At 40.7% G+C, this 14,346-nt stretch overlaps 1 protein-coding gene across 1 annotated transcript in view; it reads left to right on the top strand.

The window, feature by feature from the left end:
- The first annotated feature begins 7,301 nt into the window (after window positions 1–7,301).
- LOC101858852 (probable ATP-dependent RNA helicase DDX46) overlaps window positions 7,302–14,346 on the top strand; it is a 36,455-nt gene continuing 29,410 nt past the window's right edge. The window contains exons 1-4 of the mRNA XM_005095540.3: window positions 7,302–7,483; window positions 10,183–10,413; window positions 11,213–11,369; window positions 11,853–12,074. Coding sequence (XP_005095597.1) covers window positions 7,467–7,483; window positions 10,183–10,413; window positions 11,213–11,369; window positions 11,853–12,074 — 627 coding nt within the window. The 5' untranslated portion in view covers window positions 7,302–7,466. The remainder of the gene's footprint in view (window positions 7,484–10,182; window positions 10,414–11,212; window positions 11,370–11,852; window positions 12,075–14,346) is intronic.

The following is a 14,346-nucleotide window of genomic DNA, read 5'->3' as shown; positions in this document are numbered from 1 at the left end:
AAATAGTCTAGCTTGAGCAAAAAATCCTTTAATCGTACGTTTACCAGTCCATAAAATCGTTGCGCTGTTGGTTATATCGTGTGATAATATATTATGCAAAGATGAAAAAAAAATTTAAAGTTAAAAAGTTAAGAATACCAAGGGTGTATGATCACATTCGATACCAAGCAAACCATAAAAATTGAATGAAGACAATTGCAAAAGCTATAGAATCTAGATAGGTTCAACAAAATGAGGGTAAGCCTGAGGTGAAAGGCTATGGGAGTCGTGAGGTCAACACTTGTGTAATTATTTTTCTAAATGACGGGCACGTACTAAAGACAGCAAACATTTTTAAAAACCAACCGAAATGTGATTACAAAGGAGACTGTTGAGAATGGCATGGAAGAAAAGGAAATCAAATGTAATCCTGAAAGAAGCCCATTTGGGGCGCTTGCAAAGACAATTACGAAGTCTAAATTTATGTTGTTTCTGGGACACATGAATCATTAAACAGTTTCTTCTCAATAAGAGAAAAAAGACTGCCAACGAGACAGGAACAAACCCAGGGAAAAAGGTGGGTGACCAGAGTGATGTGGAAAGACCAGGGTAGTAGAGTTTTGAGTGTGTGGTTGTTGTTGTCGGTGGGTTTTATTCTTATTAATGTTCTTTTTTAAATTTGGTTGGTTCTTTGTTTTTGTTATTGTTACTGTTGCTGTTTTGGGGTCTTTTTAGTATCTGAGCAAAGAATGAATTGAATGGCAAACTTGGCCAGAGAAAAAGCATTCTAAAAACATACAACCTGAAAAACCATATCTTGGTATATGAATCTACAATACCCCAGAGTAAAAGGAGGAATATTAGCACTCCAACTCCCCTACCCCCGTGTTACAAAATGATCCTCTAAAACTCTACTACATTGGGCCCGCCTTTGGAATGATTTACCAGTATATTTGCATCTAGAAGGGCCATTGCACCCTCATCTGTCCCCACCCGACTCTGTTTTACAGTTCATCCTAATTTGCCATGCTACTCGCCCATCCTCTCTCAGAGCCGGGTTCGCCCCGTTGAGGATTCAATCTTAGGTCACCCGGAATAAAAAGGTAGCCTGTCCAGCACAATACCAACTGAGCAACCGGCACGCATCATAATAGTGATCTAACTTAATCCAATTACTGTATACTCAACTTCGGAACAGATTTTTTTCAGAGAAAGAAAATGAGTCTCCACTTCGCTACTTTAGAATTACAACGTTCTATCTAACATTTTCGGCCGTTTTGAGTAACTAAGACCATGAGGTCAGTAACCAAAGTAGTGTTCTACCTGCTCTATCAAAATTGTAACATTATGAGGAGTCGCTATCAAGATATTCAAAGAACTGCATTCGAAAAAGCTTGACATGTGAAACTCAAAATCTGTTTCATCAAATTTCTAAAAACTAGGTACTCAGCAGAATGAACGTTGTAAGTCTGAGGTAGCAACTTGTGTTGCGGCAATCAGGACGTATGTAGATCTAGTATAAATACCACAAGGACTAAAAATAATTCGATAATAACATGAATGGGATAACTGCGTCAGTATCTAAAAAATGCGGAAATCAACGGCTGCGTTTTGGGACATTTGGTCATTGTTCTCTGGTTAAGAATGGAAACAGGTAGGGGTTAAATAGTATGTGGGGGGGGGGGGGGAGTGGTGTAGGCAACAGTACTTTCAGAACAAATTTGGCAATTTCAGGGGCTGCCTATAGAAATTGGGATAACCGGTAGTCTATCAGTAAGTTCGAGGGGCGAAAGAATCATTGTATGGGAATCAATTAGAAAGGTTTACTTGCTACACGAGTATGAGAAGGGAAACACAGCCACCTGTGCGGACCAGTCCGACGGATCTCCAACCAGATTATGATGGAAGTTATAAGCCGACAGACTCTAGGATGGATCCTGAAGAGGGGGGGAGAGCAGAGATAAACATGTTCCGACTGAGGTGATCCCAACACAGTGAACAAGTAAGAAAAGTAAGACGAGTATGAGATTGTTTCCATAAAAGTTGCAATTACTTTGAATGTCAGGGTTTTTTTACCTTGGCTTATCACAACACGTCCCTGGTGATAAACTGAATGGTCCTCGGTGTATTTCTTTTCAAACAGCTGCTCAAGATCGGTTAGAAAGAGTCCATAACGCAAAAACGTATAGATGCTTTAGCACTCTCAGACAACAATCAGCAGGTGCCACGGGTATATTCTGCGCTGTGTTTAGTCTTTTCTGGACTAGAATAGTAGGAACAAAGTTCAATGTAAACACCCAAAAGAATATGATCATGATCTCAACCTGAGAATTTGCAGTAAATGTGAACCTAGACTGAAACAGTACATCGTGAAAGCAAAGGGATATAGAATAGACTGGCTGCGTTCTGTCGAAGATCAGGCTTTTTGTTGGCTTTTGCGCAATGTCGTGGCGTCATTTGTGTTGGCTGAACTGTGTGGCGGTGACATCACGACGAACAAGTGGGGGCTATGCGACAGAGCGCTGATATGTTTCACGTCGCAGTGGAATCAGGCGCTCGTCAATGTTTGTGCATATGAAGTCAACGGTATCATCTGAAATCCAATTCATTTTCCTTTCTTCCGGCAAAAAATACCCATTTGTCTTGAATAGAAGTCGAGCTATTTGCAAGTAAAGCAGGTGGAGGTCTTGTGATTTCAAAGGTAAAATTAGCGAGGAAGTGGCCGCTTGAGAGTCCTTGGAAACAGCAAATGTACATACTTTTTTGGGGGTAGCCCCTGCACCGGGTGATTCACATTAAGCAACGTTTTTCAGCAACATCCTCGAAGGAATGTGTTGTTAAATGGACAATAAAGGACGTGTTGAAACCAAAACAAAATATCAATGAAAATTGCCAAAGGAGCGGGAAAATGTCTGTTTCTTCTTCCATTATTTTTACGAGCGTCTGATTTCAACACGATGCCTCACATATGAGCAAAACGATGAAGCACTGGGGACACGCCCAGATTGGCGATGGGTGAACTCGTGAAGTACAGACAAATCGAGAGGAAAAACAGAGCAGGGGAGGGAGAGGAGGCCAATTTGAGCTTTACAAAAAAAAAACATCCCAGTAGAAAGACCGAGATACTCAATAAAAATTCTCTCCATATGAACCAAACTGGGGTCTTCTGATTGTAACAGCGAAGCATCTAACCGCTACGCTGCAGAGGCCGGTACACAATATGCGCTTGTGTGCACAAACGTATTTGTATGTGTGTGTGCGTGCCAGTGTGTGATCATCTTTTATACTTCGATTTGTTGCATGGAAGGTGAAAAAGAGGGTGGGGGTGGCGCCGTCATCCCGTCATCCCGTCATCTCGTCATCCCGTCATCCTATCATCCCGTCATCCCGTCATCCCGTCATCTCGTCATCCCGTCATCCTATCATCCCGTCATCCCGTCATCCCGTCATCCCGTCATCCCGTCATCCCGTCATCCCGTCATCCCGTCATCCCGTCATCTCGTCATCCCGTCATCCTATCATCCCGTCATCCCGTCATCCCGTCATCCCGTCATCTCGTCATCTCGTCATCCCGTCATCCCATTATAGTTGTTCTGTTCCTATGTCTGGATGAAAATAGTCTCTGTGTGTGTTTGTGTCTGTGTGTATGTGCGTGCGTGTGTGTGTGTGTGTGTGTGTGTGTGTGTGTGTGTGTGTGTGTGTGTGTGTGTGTGTGTGTGTATGTGTGTGTGTGTGCATTAATGTATATATTGCATGAGAAGAAAGGAAGTAGTAAGAAAGGTTTTTGAAAAATGGGTATTCCAATGTAAAGCTCATTGAGCTACTTTTTTTGGAAATGCGCTATATAAATGTTATATATTATTATTATTATTATTATTATTATTATTATTATTATTGTTATTATTATTGATTATTGTTATTATTATTAGTATTATTTATTATTATTATTATTATTATTATTATTATTATTATTATTATTATTATAATTATTATTATAATTGCGAAACACGGAGGGTAACTAACGGAAAAAAATGGTGTCAAGATAGCTGTCCAATTTTTTGGAACGCAACAATCTAATAGCCCTAATAGCCTACCTGTGGAACTTGGCAGCTACTGCCCTGGTAAAGACACCTGGAGGAATGCGGCAATTTTGGCCTCCGACATATACGACGGTTTTGAGGAGGGAAAAGAGACACTAGTCGCCGCAATAGATATAGAAGATGCATATAATCGGATGCCCTTTAGCCTTATCATGCGAAATATGATCAATATGAAAATCGACTCTGAATTGTTGATCTGGGTAAGAAATGTCTTGTTAAAAAGAAAGGTTTCCTTGCGCCTCGACGGCTGGGCTCCCTAACCCATTACCATAACCCCAGGACTGCTGCAGGGATGGGCCCTGTCACCAGTCTTGTTCAATATATAGCCTACATCATCGGTCTTACAGTTACAGCCAATCAATGGGAGGGACCTGGCCGTACGCTAAGCTCTGCAGATGATGTATTGGTTTATCGGCAGGGGAGAAATCGAGAGCTGATTGCAAGGAGCATGCAGGAAAATTGGATCGAATTGGTGAATGGTGCGAACAGAGCATTAGAAAACTTAATCCAGCGAAGGCAGGGGTACAGTGGACCAGTCTCACCAACAGGGCAGTTAAGGCTACCATGCCTACTGTTAATATACAGGGTGCGCAGTTGGAAAGGCAAGAGAAATTGAAATACCTGGGCATAACCTTTGATCGCACTCTCTCACCAAAAGACCATGTGACTAAATTATCACCAGAGCAAGGAAAGGACTAGTTGCATTGAGAGTGATGGTTGCATCTATGCCCCGACACGCCCTTATGATCATGCTTCAAGCGGTTGTACTGTCTGTAGTGGACTATGGCCTTAATATGCGCACCCTATCCAAAACCCAGCTACAACGCCTCGAAGTCATTCAAAATGAAGGAATGAGAACTGTTCTGGGATGCACCCGTGACACAACAGCATCAGCGATAAGATATCTGCTGGACCTGCCAACCTTAACCCATCGACACAAGCTAGCACAAGTCAAGGCCTACCTACGAGTAACAGAAGACGAACATCACCCACATCATCCGAAAATAGGAAACCAAGCACGTCAAAGATTAAAAAGAGGATCTTCATAGATGGTGCAGGCAGAGCGAACTCTCGATATGTGTTGTGAAATCGAGGTCATAAGAAAAGGATGTGACTGGATGAGGCAGGAGAAAGACATGAGCAAGGTCGAGAGTGTCGCGAGTGGCCAGCAAATGCAACTAATGCGGAAATTGTGACCATCCTTGAGGAAAATTATGTGATGGGTGATGTTGTCGTCTTCACGGATGGATCAGTGAGGCGTGGCCAGAAATCTGGGCGGGCGTTCAGTGCTCGAGTTGACGGGAGGATAATTGAAGAACAGTCTGGAGCCTACGAGTGCACTACACCGAGCATGGCAATGGAGGTTAAGGCAATAACAGAGGCGCTGGAATGGATCAGTATGGAAGCGTATAAACATGACCTGATCGTCACAGATTCGATGAGCACCCTAGACAAAATCATGAGTGAATGGCTCTACAGTGACGGGAGAACGTCCATTGCATGGGTGTTCTGCCCTGGTAACGCAGGGGTGCACGGAAATGAACATGCTGGTGACCTTGTCGGCAAAGCAGCACCCGATAACCGAATTATGCTCGACCCACCAATGGTGATTGCCAGATGCAAGGAGAGCCTTCATGGCCAAAAAGAGACAGACTCCCACACACTCAGCACAAAAAAAGAAAAGTGTGTGCGGGACACAGGGAAAAGAAGTTTGCTCCTAGGAGTTGTCAAGAGTGTCTTAAAACAGCTCCTCAAGGAGACAAGTAGCAGGAAGACCCTGGGGTGGACGCTGCAAAGGAGAGATGAGCAGCTATGGACATGTGCCGCCTGCTATGTTTCTAGCTCTGGACCCAAGTAAATCCAAGTAAATCCTATCTATCTATCTATCTATCTATCTATCTATCTATCTATCTATCTATCTATCTATCTATCTATCTATCTATCTATCTATCTATCTGTCTGTCTGTCTGTCTGTCTGTCTGTCTGTCTGTCTGTCTGTCTGTCTGTCTGTCTGTCTGTCTAATTTATATACCGGTATCTATTTATATTCCCTTTTCTCTCGACCCCCCCCTCTCTCTCTCTCTCTCTCTCTCTCTCTCTCTCTCTCTCTCCCTCTCTCTCTCTCTCTCTCTCTCTCTCTCTCTCTCTCTCTCTCTCTCTCTCTCACACACACACACACACACACAGACACACACACACAAACGCGCGCGCGCGCGCAAATACACTCACATGCACAAGTACACACACAACTACCAGTTCGTACACATTCTCACATACACAATTTACTGACAGGGGATAGTTGTTGCATTTCTAGAACGTTTCTGTATGAGCATAAAATCAATTTGTTTTCATATGCCATCTCCAGGGCTCTTTCAAGTGTACTGTCTTCTTGATTGATTCGCAGGTTAGAAACCATGAAATTAATTATTTCATATTATTATTCTAAACACCTTTCTTCGAAACGCTCGCCGCTTTCATTTCTTTCTTTTCCAATCTCACGTGGCCCAACTGTGTGAGTCTCCTACCTCTGCATTTAATTCCCCAATGACTAATTTATTTGCTATTCTGATTTCAGTTGTTTTATTGCCTTATCCTGGTCATTTATATATATATATCTGCTATCATTATTGTGAAATATTGTTATAGATTGACTGTGTTGAGTTGAATTACGCCGTCACTCTCTGTAGTTTTGTTTTTCATTACCAATCTCATAGACTAATTATTGTAGCCTGCCAAAAACTTTTTAAACAATGATATTAGACAAGAGCAAGCGCTATATAATAATATACAAAAACGTAGGTAGTTCGGTTCTTTGAAGCATTGTAGGCCTCTAGGCCTATAATTTAAAGGGTAATTCTTTAAATTAAAATACATGTATTGGATTTCTAGGTAGTGAGATAAGACTGCTTAAATATTCTTCCCAATCTAATGCAATCTATTAACTCGAAATATCTATGATAGACACCCTTCAGGAACAATGCATAATATAAATTAAAAACCAAGGATCTTTGCTCAATGTTAAAATTTTAATAAATAACTAAATAATAATAACAGAGACCTAGCAACGTAAGTTTACATTGCCAGGTCTCTGATAATAATATTATTCTTTTCAGATTTTGGTTTATCCGCACGAAAAGCCGGCAAAGTGGCGGGCAAACAAATTCACTTTCGTTTATCATCGGAGAAATGATTTGCAGGGGAGATAACTTAGTTTGGACTTCCTGTTATCAAAGCGATTTGAGTTCGTTTTGTACATTAGTTTGATAGCTAATGTGTGTGTGTGTGTACCGTAGTTCAAACCTTCTCAGCCTTAGATCTAGATCTAGTTGTGTGTCGATTTATATTTCTATTTGAGATCTATGACCCCTAACAGCTGAACCTAACAGTATGCCTAGAGAAAGCAGGTAAGGGTGCGGACATCTAGAGAATCTATGTGGCCACCTCTTCAATTCTGTGAGAATAGAGCGCAGGCGAGCCTTTGGCTTTCTCACCCGGCCGGTGTGCGTTCACCGTGATAGATTTCTAGCTTAGTTCTAGATTCTAGGCCTACCAGTGTAGCGTTCACTGTGAACCACAGAATTCTACACGGCACTCCTAAGGAAGTGGCTATTCTCACCCGGGGTGAGAATAGAAATACGATTGACCTCTCACCCCGGGTGAGACTTTGACTTGCCACCGTAGGTTTCGTAGGCTATTCTCACCCGGTGTGAAACAAGACCTGTTTTTCCTAATTTCGGAATACTTTCTATCGATGTGGATGATCAAATGGATAAAGGCAAAGAAAAGATTACGTTATGGTCGTTGTTATTCGGACTCGGGTCCGGAAAAAAGGAAGTGTTTTCGTTCTATAGATCTAACGTTCAGTGCTTCCAGTTTTCCGCCATTTTTTAGTTTCCCCCACACCTTATCTGCCGATCCAATGCCCGCCGCCTCATTGATACGCCCCCCCCCCCCCCCACGTTTCCCACTTTCTTTGTTGTAGAAAAAGGTAAAATTGAAGATTAGCAGACCACCTGGCACCTGCATATTATGAGCTGTGTAAAAAAAAAATAAGACCGATTCGTTCAAATACACAAGCCTGTGTCATATCGATTGTTTACAAAGAAAAAGTTGTGTTGCTGTGTAGAGCTGAGCATACGGCAACTTTTGATTCCATAGAACAGCGCACAATTCATTACGTAGAACTACGTCAAGACTAGCTTTTATTATTGTAATAATGATCAGTTGCCGGGGGGGGGGGGGGGGAAGACTGACGCGTATGCGACGTTCAAAGCCCGGACCAATAGTGCCCCCCCAACCACTCTCCCCGACACGCACACAGCCACACGTGTGCAGGCCTCCCATCCGACCCCGACACACGCTAACGAGCCATCTTTAATTGCTTCTGATGACCTCTTGACAAATAAACATTTATTAGAAGCGCCTATAACTTTTCAGGCCGGCCTCAAATTCATCATAAACTCGGCTCCTGCACAAAACGCCTTTTTGCCCGAAGTGATCCCGGTCTCTACCCAGCCTAGGCGAGTCACGAGTGAGGCAGGACAGGAAGCCGGATTCACGAGTCACAGGAAGTCGGAAGTGATGTCATGCTGGACAAGAATCAGAGTCCGAATAACATTTTTTCATATTCGGACTCGAGTCCGAATAATCACTTCGTTACGTTATAATAGCACAAAAGTAAGCTAATTTTATCGACTACTCTAGATCTATATGGCTATTTCACTTTTCGAATCGAGCCGAACAACGGGGGTCGCCATTTTGTTTTGCCCGGAAGTTCTCGCAAGATCTAGTCCTCCTCTCTTCTCTCTCTCTGTCTCTTTCTGAATACTAGATCTAGATTTAGATATATAATGCGCAACCAAACAGATCGACACAAAGCGCTGCGCGATCCGCTGATTAACAGAATGCGCAACGGAAGTGGCTATTCTCACTGAATTTTATCATTGATAGAGATGGGTTTTTTTGGGGATCATTCTTGACGCGCAGCGGCCTGATTTTTTCCCTCGAAATGGGGTCTTGAAAAAGATTTGGGGGTCTTGAAAAAATTTTCCAGGATTTGGTGGGGACCCTGGATTTGTCAAAATAACATTATATAATTAAACACTAGGCCTCTACAGCATGCCTAAAGGCTTGTTATCGGTCCCAATTATGTGTGACGAAATGACTTCGCATAATCTCTTCAAAATTGTGATAATATGCTAGTTGAGTTTTGGAGTATCAGCCTAAATCTTTTTTTTGAAGTCATAAAATAATTTTATTAATGTAAATTAAGGCCAGCCCTATTTGGACTCGAGTCCGATTAGATTTTTAAAATTTTAAAATCTATTTGGACTCGAGTCCGATATGGGTTTTATCTATCCAGACTGGGGTCAGAAAAGAATGTTTTATTTATTCGGACTCTGCTTCTAAGTGAGTGATGTGTGTGTAAGGAGGTTACATATACTGTTGTCGGTGGATTTCAGTGTGTAATTGAATTATTATTATGTCAAAAGTCAAATGACTGCTCTCTCATTGCCCAATGCCAGTGTCTACATACATGATGATAACCGACAACTCAGGGTCTTTCCACGACCACTAGCCTACAACATCGTCCTTTCTTTCACCACCATTTGTCTTTCCTCATTTTTAATTTCATTTTGTTGTGTGTTATAGTTTTTATGCAATAATTTTTTTGTTAATCACATGGCACAAAATCGACAGCTGTGGCCTCTTCCCTCAGCAAACCGAGAGTGCGAGATCGCTACACGCAATCTCATTGGTGGACATACTTAACTTTGCCCCCTGCAAGGTCAACTATACTTGGTTGTGCTGTTCATACTAATGATGCAGGCAGGGCCTGTTGAGATAGATCTAGTTACTTGATATTAAAGCTCATGTCTCAACTGCTGTCATTATAATTTTTTAAAATGTCATAAATGTTGGAAATATTTATAGGAACAAGGGTCGGAAGTCGGAACGGACGTCATGCTGGACTCAATTCAGAGTCTGAATATCATTTTTTTGTCTAATCGGACTCAAGTCCGAATAGACACTTTTTAATAGTTACCTTCGTGCAATGCACATGCTGGTTTTTATGTAAGGGGTTTTAAAAATATGCTTTCAGGTCGTACAGAAAACGATCTACCTCTAGAGAGAGGGAAAGAGATCGTGACCGTGATCGTGATCGTGATCGTGATCGCAAGAGAAGAAGTCGTTCACGAAGCAAGTCCAGAAGATCTCGATCAAGAGAGAGAAACCGCAGATCTCGTTCCAGGGAAAAGAAGAGGAGCCGTTCTCGCGAAAGAGAAAGAGAGAAGAAAGAGAAACGCAAAAGATCTGTTTCAAAGGAAAGAAGGTAGACTGAACACAGATTCTATTCCACAATCTTTGTGTTTTGCATTCCCCACTCCACTTGCCAGATTCTCTGTAGTTTATACATTTTTATATGAGAGTATTCTTATTCAATGTTGATCTGTTTAGCCTCTAAAGTGAATGTCACTTTGACTATGGGTCTGCAAAAAGGACATTTGAGAAGCCACCCATTTATCTTGATCCACACTATCTTATCGCATGTTTTGTTTACCACCAAGAGATATTGAGGGAAGAAAGAGGTGTTAGTCAATTGCTAGTCAACACTTGAGTCTAGGTGCCTCATCCTCCCCACCCCATATGTGGGCCCTCTTTTTGTGGAGAATTATGAGAAATTCTCCCATTCCTGGTCATCAAGGTGTTAAAAAGTCTGAGTTTGGTTTCATCCTTATTTGCTCTTGGGAATGCATCCCTGCTTTTTGCTACATGATGGGGTCCATAGAGCCCTTTGGATGAAACTGAAATCTTCAAATAGAGGTTGACAATAACAGGCTATAATTCACTTTAATAAACACATTGCCAGTCTGATTGTTAGACCCTGGTGTGACCATATTATGAGATTCACCCAGTTTGCTTTGAATATGAGCGCTCCTGTTTATCTTACCTGTCTCATGAGTGTGATGAAGTGATGATTTTTTTTGTTACTGTTAAGAAGGTTCTGCTGAAATAATTATATATAGTTTTTGTGTAACTTTACAGAGGTGTGTTTTAGGCCTATAGTCTTGAAGTTTTGTAACCTTTGTTTGTACACCATTTTATTGTTTTGTTCTTTTACTGTATTTCAGTCACAGTAGTAGTGTCAAGCGAAAGTCCAAGAGTAAGTCAAAGTCTCCGTCTCCTGTGAAGGTTGTGAAGAAAGAGCCCCCTGCTCCAATCCCTGAGAAAAAGAAAGCCAGTTCTCCTGTTGTAGAAACAAAAGCGAAAGATGAACCAGTGGATAAGGTAATTTAGTATTGTGGCATGTCTCTCTCTCTCTCTCTCTTCTGACGCTATGGCTTCATAAACGGTCAGCGATGCCGACAGCACGCAGGAACTCAACGCTTGCCCCCAGGGTCCTTAAAAAGTGCTGAAAGTGGGTTACTGAAATGTACCAGCAGACGATTGTGGCATGTAAAGAAAAGTATGTATCCGTGTTCTTATAATAAAGGTGCAAGTCAGAATTTGTCTGCCAGATACTTGTAGAAGCCAGTAGCAGTTAAATTATATCTTACATTTACAATTACAAAAATGTTAAGAAGAAATTATGATTTTTGTAAAAATCGGTCAGCTTTCTCTTTTGCCAAATAAGACAGCTGAAGTTTGCTCAAATCTTGAAAAGTAAGAAATGTATGTGCTTTTTCCAAAGTTGAGGTAATTTTTAAGGTGTAAGCTGTAAGTGCAGTTTACTTCAGCCTTTGTATTTTTCTTTTAATTTGCTGATCTCAGGAGGAGGAACAAAAGCGCTTGGAAGTGGAAATGCAGAAACGCCGTGAACGCATTGAACAGTGGCGTGCTGAGAGGAAAAAGACGCAAGAGTTGTTGCCGGTCAACATTGCTCCAACCACCAAAAAATGGACTCTAGAAGATGACGACGATGAGGAGGAAGATGGTGGCGGGGACGGGAAAGAGGAGGATGATGAAGTGGATCCTCTTGATGCGTACATGCAGGTGAACATTAAAAAAATTTTGAGTCCATGCGATAGGTGTTCGTTCTGGCTTTGAGATGTTGAATGAGAGTTCATATGGTGATGTAGACTTCCTGACACCATCCAGCACTGAATGTTCAAACAGTGTGAAAGGAGTTTTAGTTGTCTAAAAAGGAAAGTGATTGTTTTGGTTCTCCTTTTTGCAGAATTTATGCTTTCTTGTTTGACGTACACAATTTGTACAGTTGGTTGTTTTTTTATGTCTTATATGACACTGATATCAGAGAGTCCTCTTTCCAAAATGAGAATGTGTTCTTCCTAGCGCCTTTTGGGTTGAACCCTTGGGAAATAACTTGGATTTGAAAAGAAAAATGTGTTCCTACTGGTGGGACATTTATTATTAAAGTTACACCATTTGCCTCTTTACTTTTTGTGAATAAGCCTTGTAGAAAACTTATTGCTGGAATGATGGGCTAGTATGGTACACATGCACGTTATGTCCCAAATTATTTGAGTGGCAAATTGACAAAGTCTGGGGACAATCTATTTGATCAATTTTGTGTGTAGAAAATTTTTACTCTTTGCTTTATACAGAATCCACCAGCTTGTACTTTACAAGGAATATTAGGCAGAAGGCAGTGCTGAAAGAATGTTTGTGTCTGTGATTAAGTGTCTGTTTGTATTGCGTTTTTATAAATGGGCCATTCCAGAAAATTTGAAACCAAGGGGTCAAAAAATGAAATTCATCTGTGGCCTTTGAAACTACCATTTATCCATAGCCTAACACCTCAGGGGTAACTAACTTTTTGAATTTTTGTTTTATCTCCACCCGAAGTGAAGATATCGCATGGTATTCATACTCACCCTATAACTTATTTGATCAAGTTTTCGTACAAGAAATTTGCCTTCCTTTCAGGTAGAGTTTTGTTATAAAAATCACCACCAGAACTGATGTTTCTTTTGTTTGTAAGTCTAACAAGATCAACAGCAAGAAAACTGTGAAAGTATTTTAAGATCTTAGCATTCAACCTGATGTTATACCATTGTGTGTAACCCCTTCACCCCTCAAAAGTTCGTGTGACGTCTGTCACAATTTTACTGTTTTAATTAAGATTACTTAAAAACTACTCAGGCCATTTCTGTTTCCTTTTGTTTTCTCTGTTTTCACATTGAAACACATACTTTGATGCAAAAATGTTGACTTTAAACATTGAGATGTGATATATACAGCGTAACGGACGTCACATGTGAAATCCATCAATTTTAGCTGTACCCTGATCTTTGTGTTTTGAGTCAAAATCATACAAGGAAATGAGTCCTACTTTTTATAAATTTTAATTCTATGTTAAATATTATAATTTTAAGAGTGATTTTCCTTTTATTTTTAATGCGAGCACATGGCTCATAGGCAGACATATTGCAATAAATCTAAATCATCTAATTTTAACCGCAAATTTTCCTTTGACAGCTCAATAGACTTTAATGTTACATTGGTGGTATTGCAGGTAGATCTAATGGAAAATATAAACCTATCAACCTGTCTAAATTAAAACAGCCTACAATAGCTTAATTTATTTTTACTTATTATCATTGGGTTTTTTTTTTAAATCGGAGACCGGTGTTCCCAAAGCCGTACCCCCCTTCAAGCAAGATTGAAAGAAGCGACTGTGCAGAATATAGCTATAGGATAAAATTAATTGAGAAAATATACAGATCTAGATAGTGTCAATAGTATCATGTAGTGCCAGCTTGCACTTACAGTGTGCCTTTCTTGGTTGCACAGTCTTAGATTCCACCACTGCAAAAACAAAACACTTGGGAAGAAAATGAAGGGGAGGTAGCAGCTTTTTTTATTTTGGCTCGACAAAGTCTTGACTCTTTTAATTCTAAGAAAGGCAGTCATCTGCCAAATCATTTAAAGACTTCTTTATGTGGAAATGGAAAAGACTAACAACAAACTCAATTTACCTAAACAATTCAGTTTGGCAGCATAACATGTAGATCTATATTTAGACGGGCATGTCGGCATGCAAAATCTTTATTTGCTTTTTTCTCGGAATGACTTTTCTGACAAATCTGCTACACTATTTTGATTAGATCTCAGAAAGTTACTGTGCAGTCAGAGTTGGTAGACATTTTCACACAAGCTCTTGAATGTATACCTGCTACCTTAAAGAGATATGTTAGCTTCTTCTCCCATTTAAGAACAGAAACTGAAACACAAATGAGAGTTTACATTCTTGGGGCGGAGATTCAATTGTGAGAGGACAGTTGGAGGGTGGGGGGGGGTATGG

Source organism: Aplysia californica, unplaced genomic scaffold (assembly GCF_000002075.1).
Source record: "Aplysia californica isolate F4 #8 unplaced genomic scaffold, AplCal3.0 scaffold00106, whole genome shotgun sequence".
Lineage (NCBI taxonomy): Eukaryota > Metazoa > Mollusca > Gastropoda > Aplysiida > Aplysiidae > Aplysia > Aplysia californica.
This window is presented reverse-complemented; position numbering and strand designations above follow the sequence as displayed.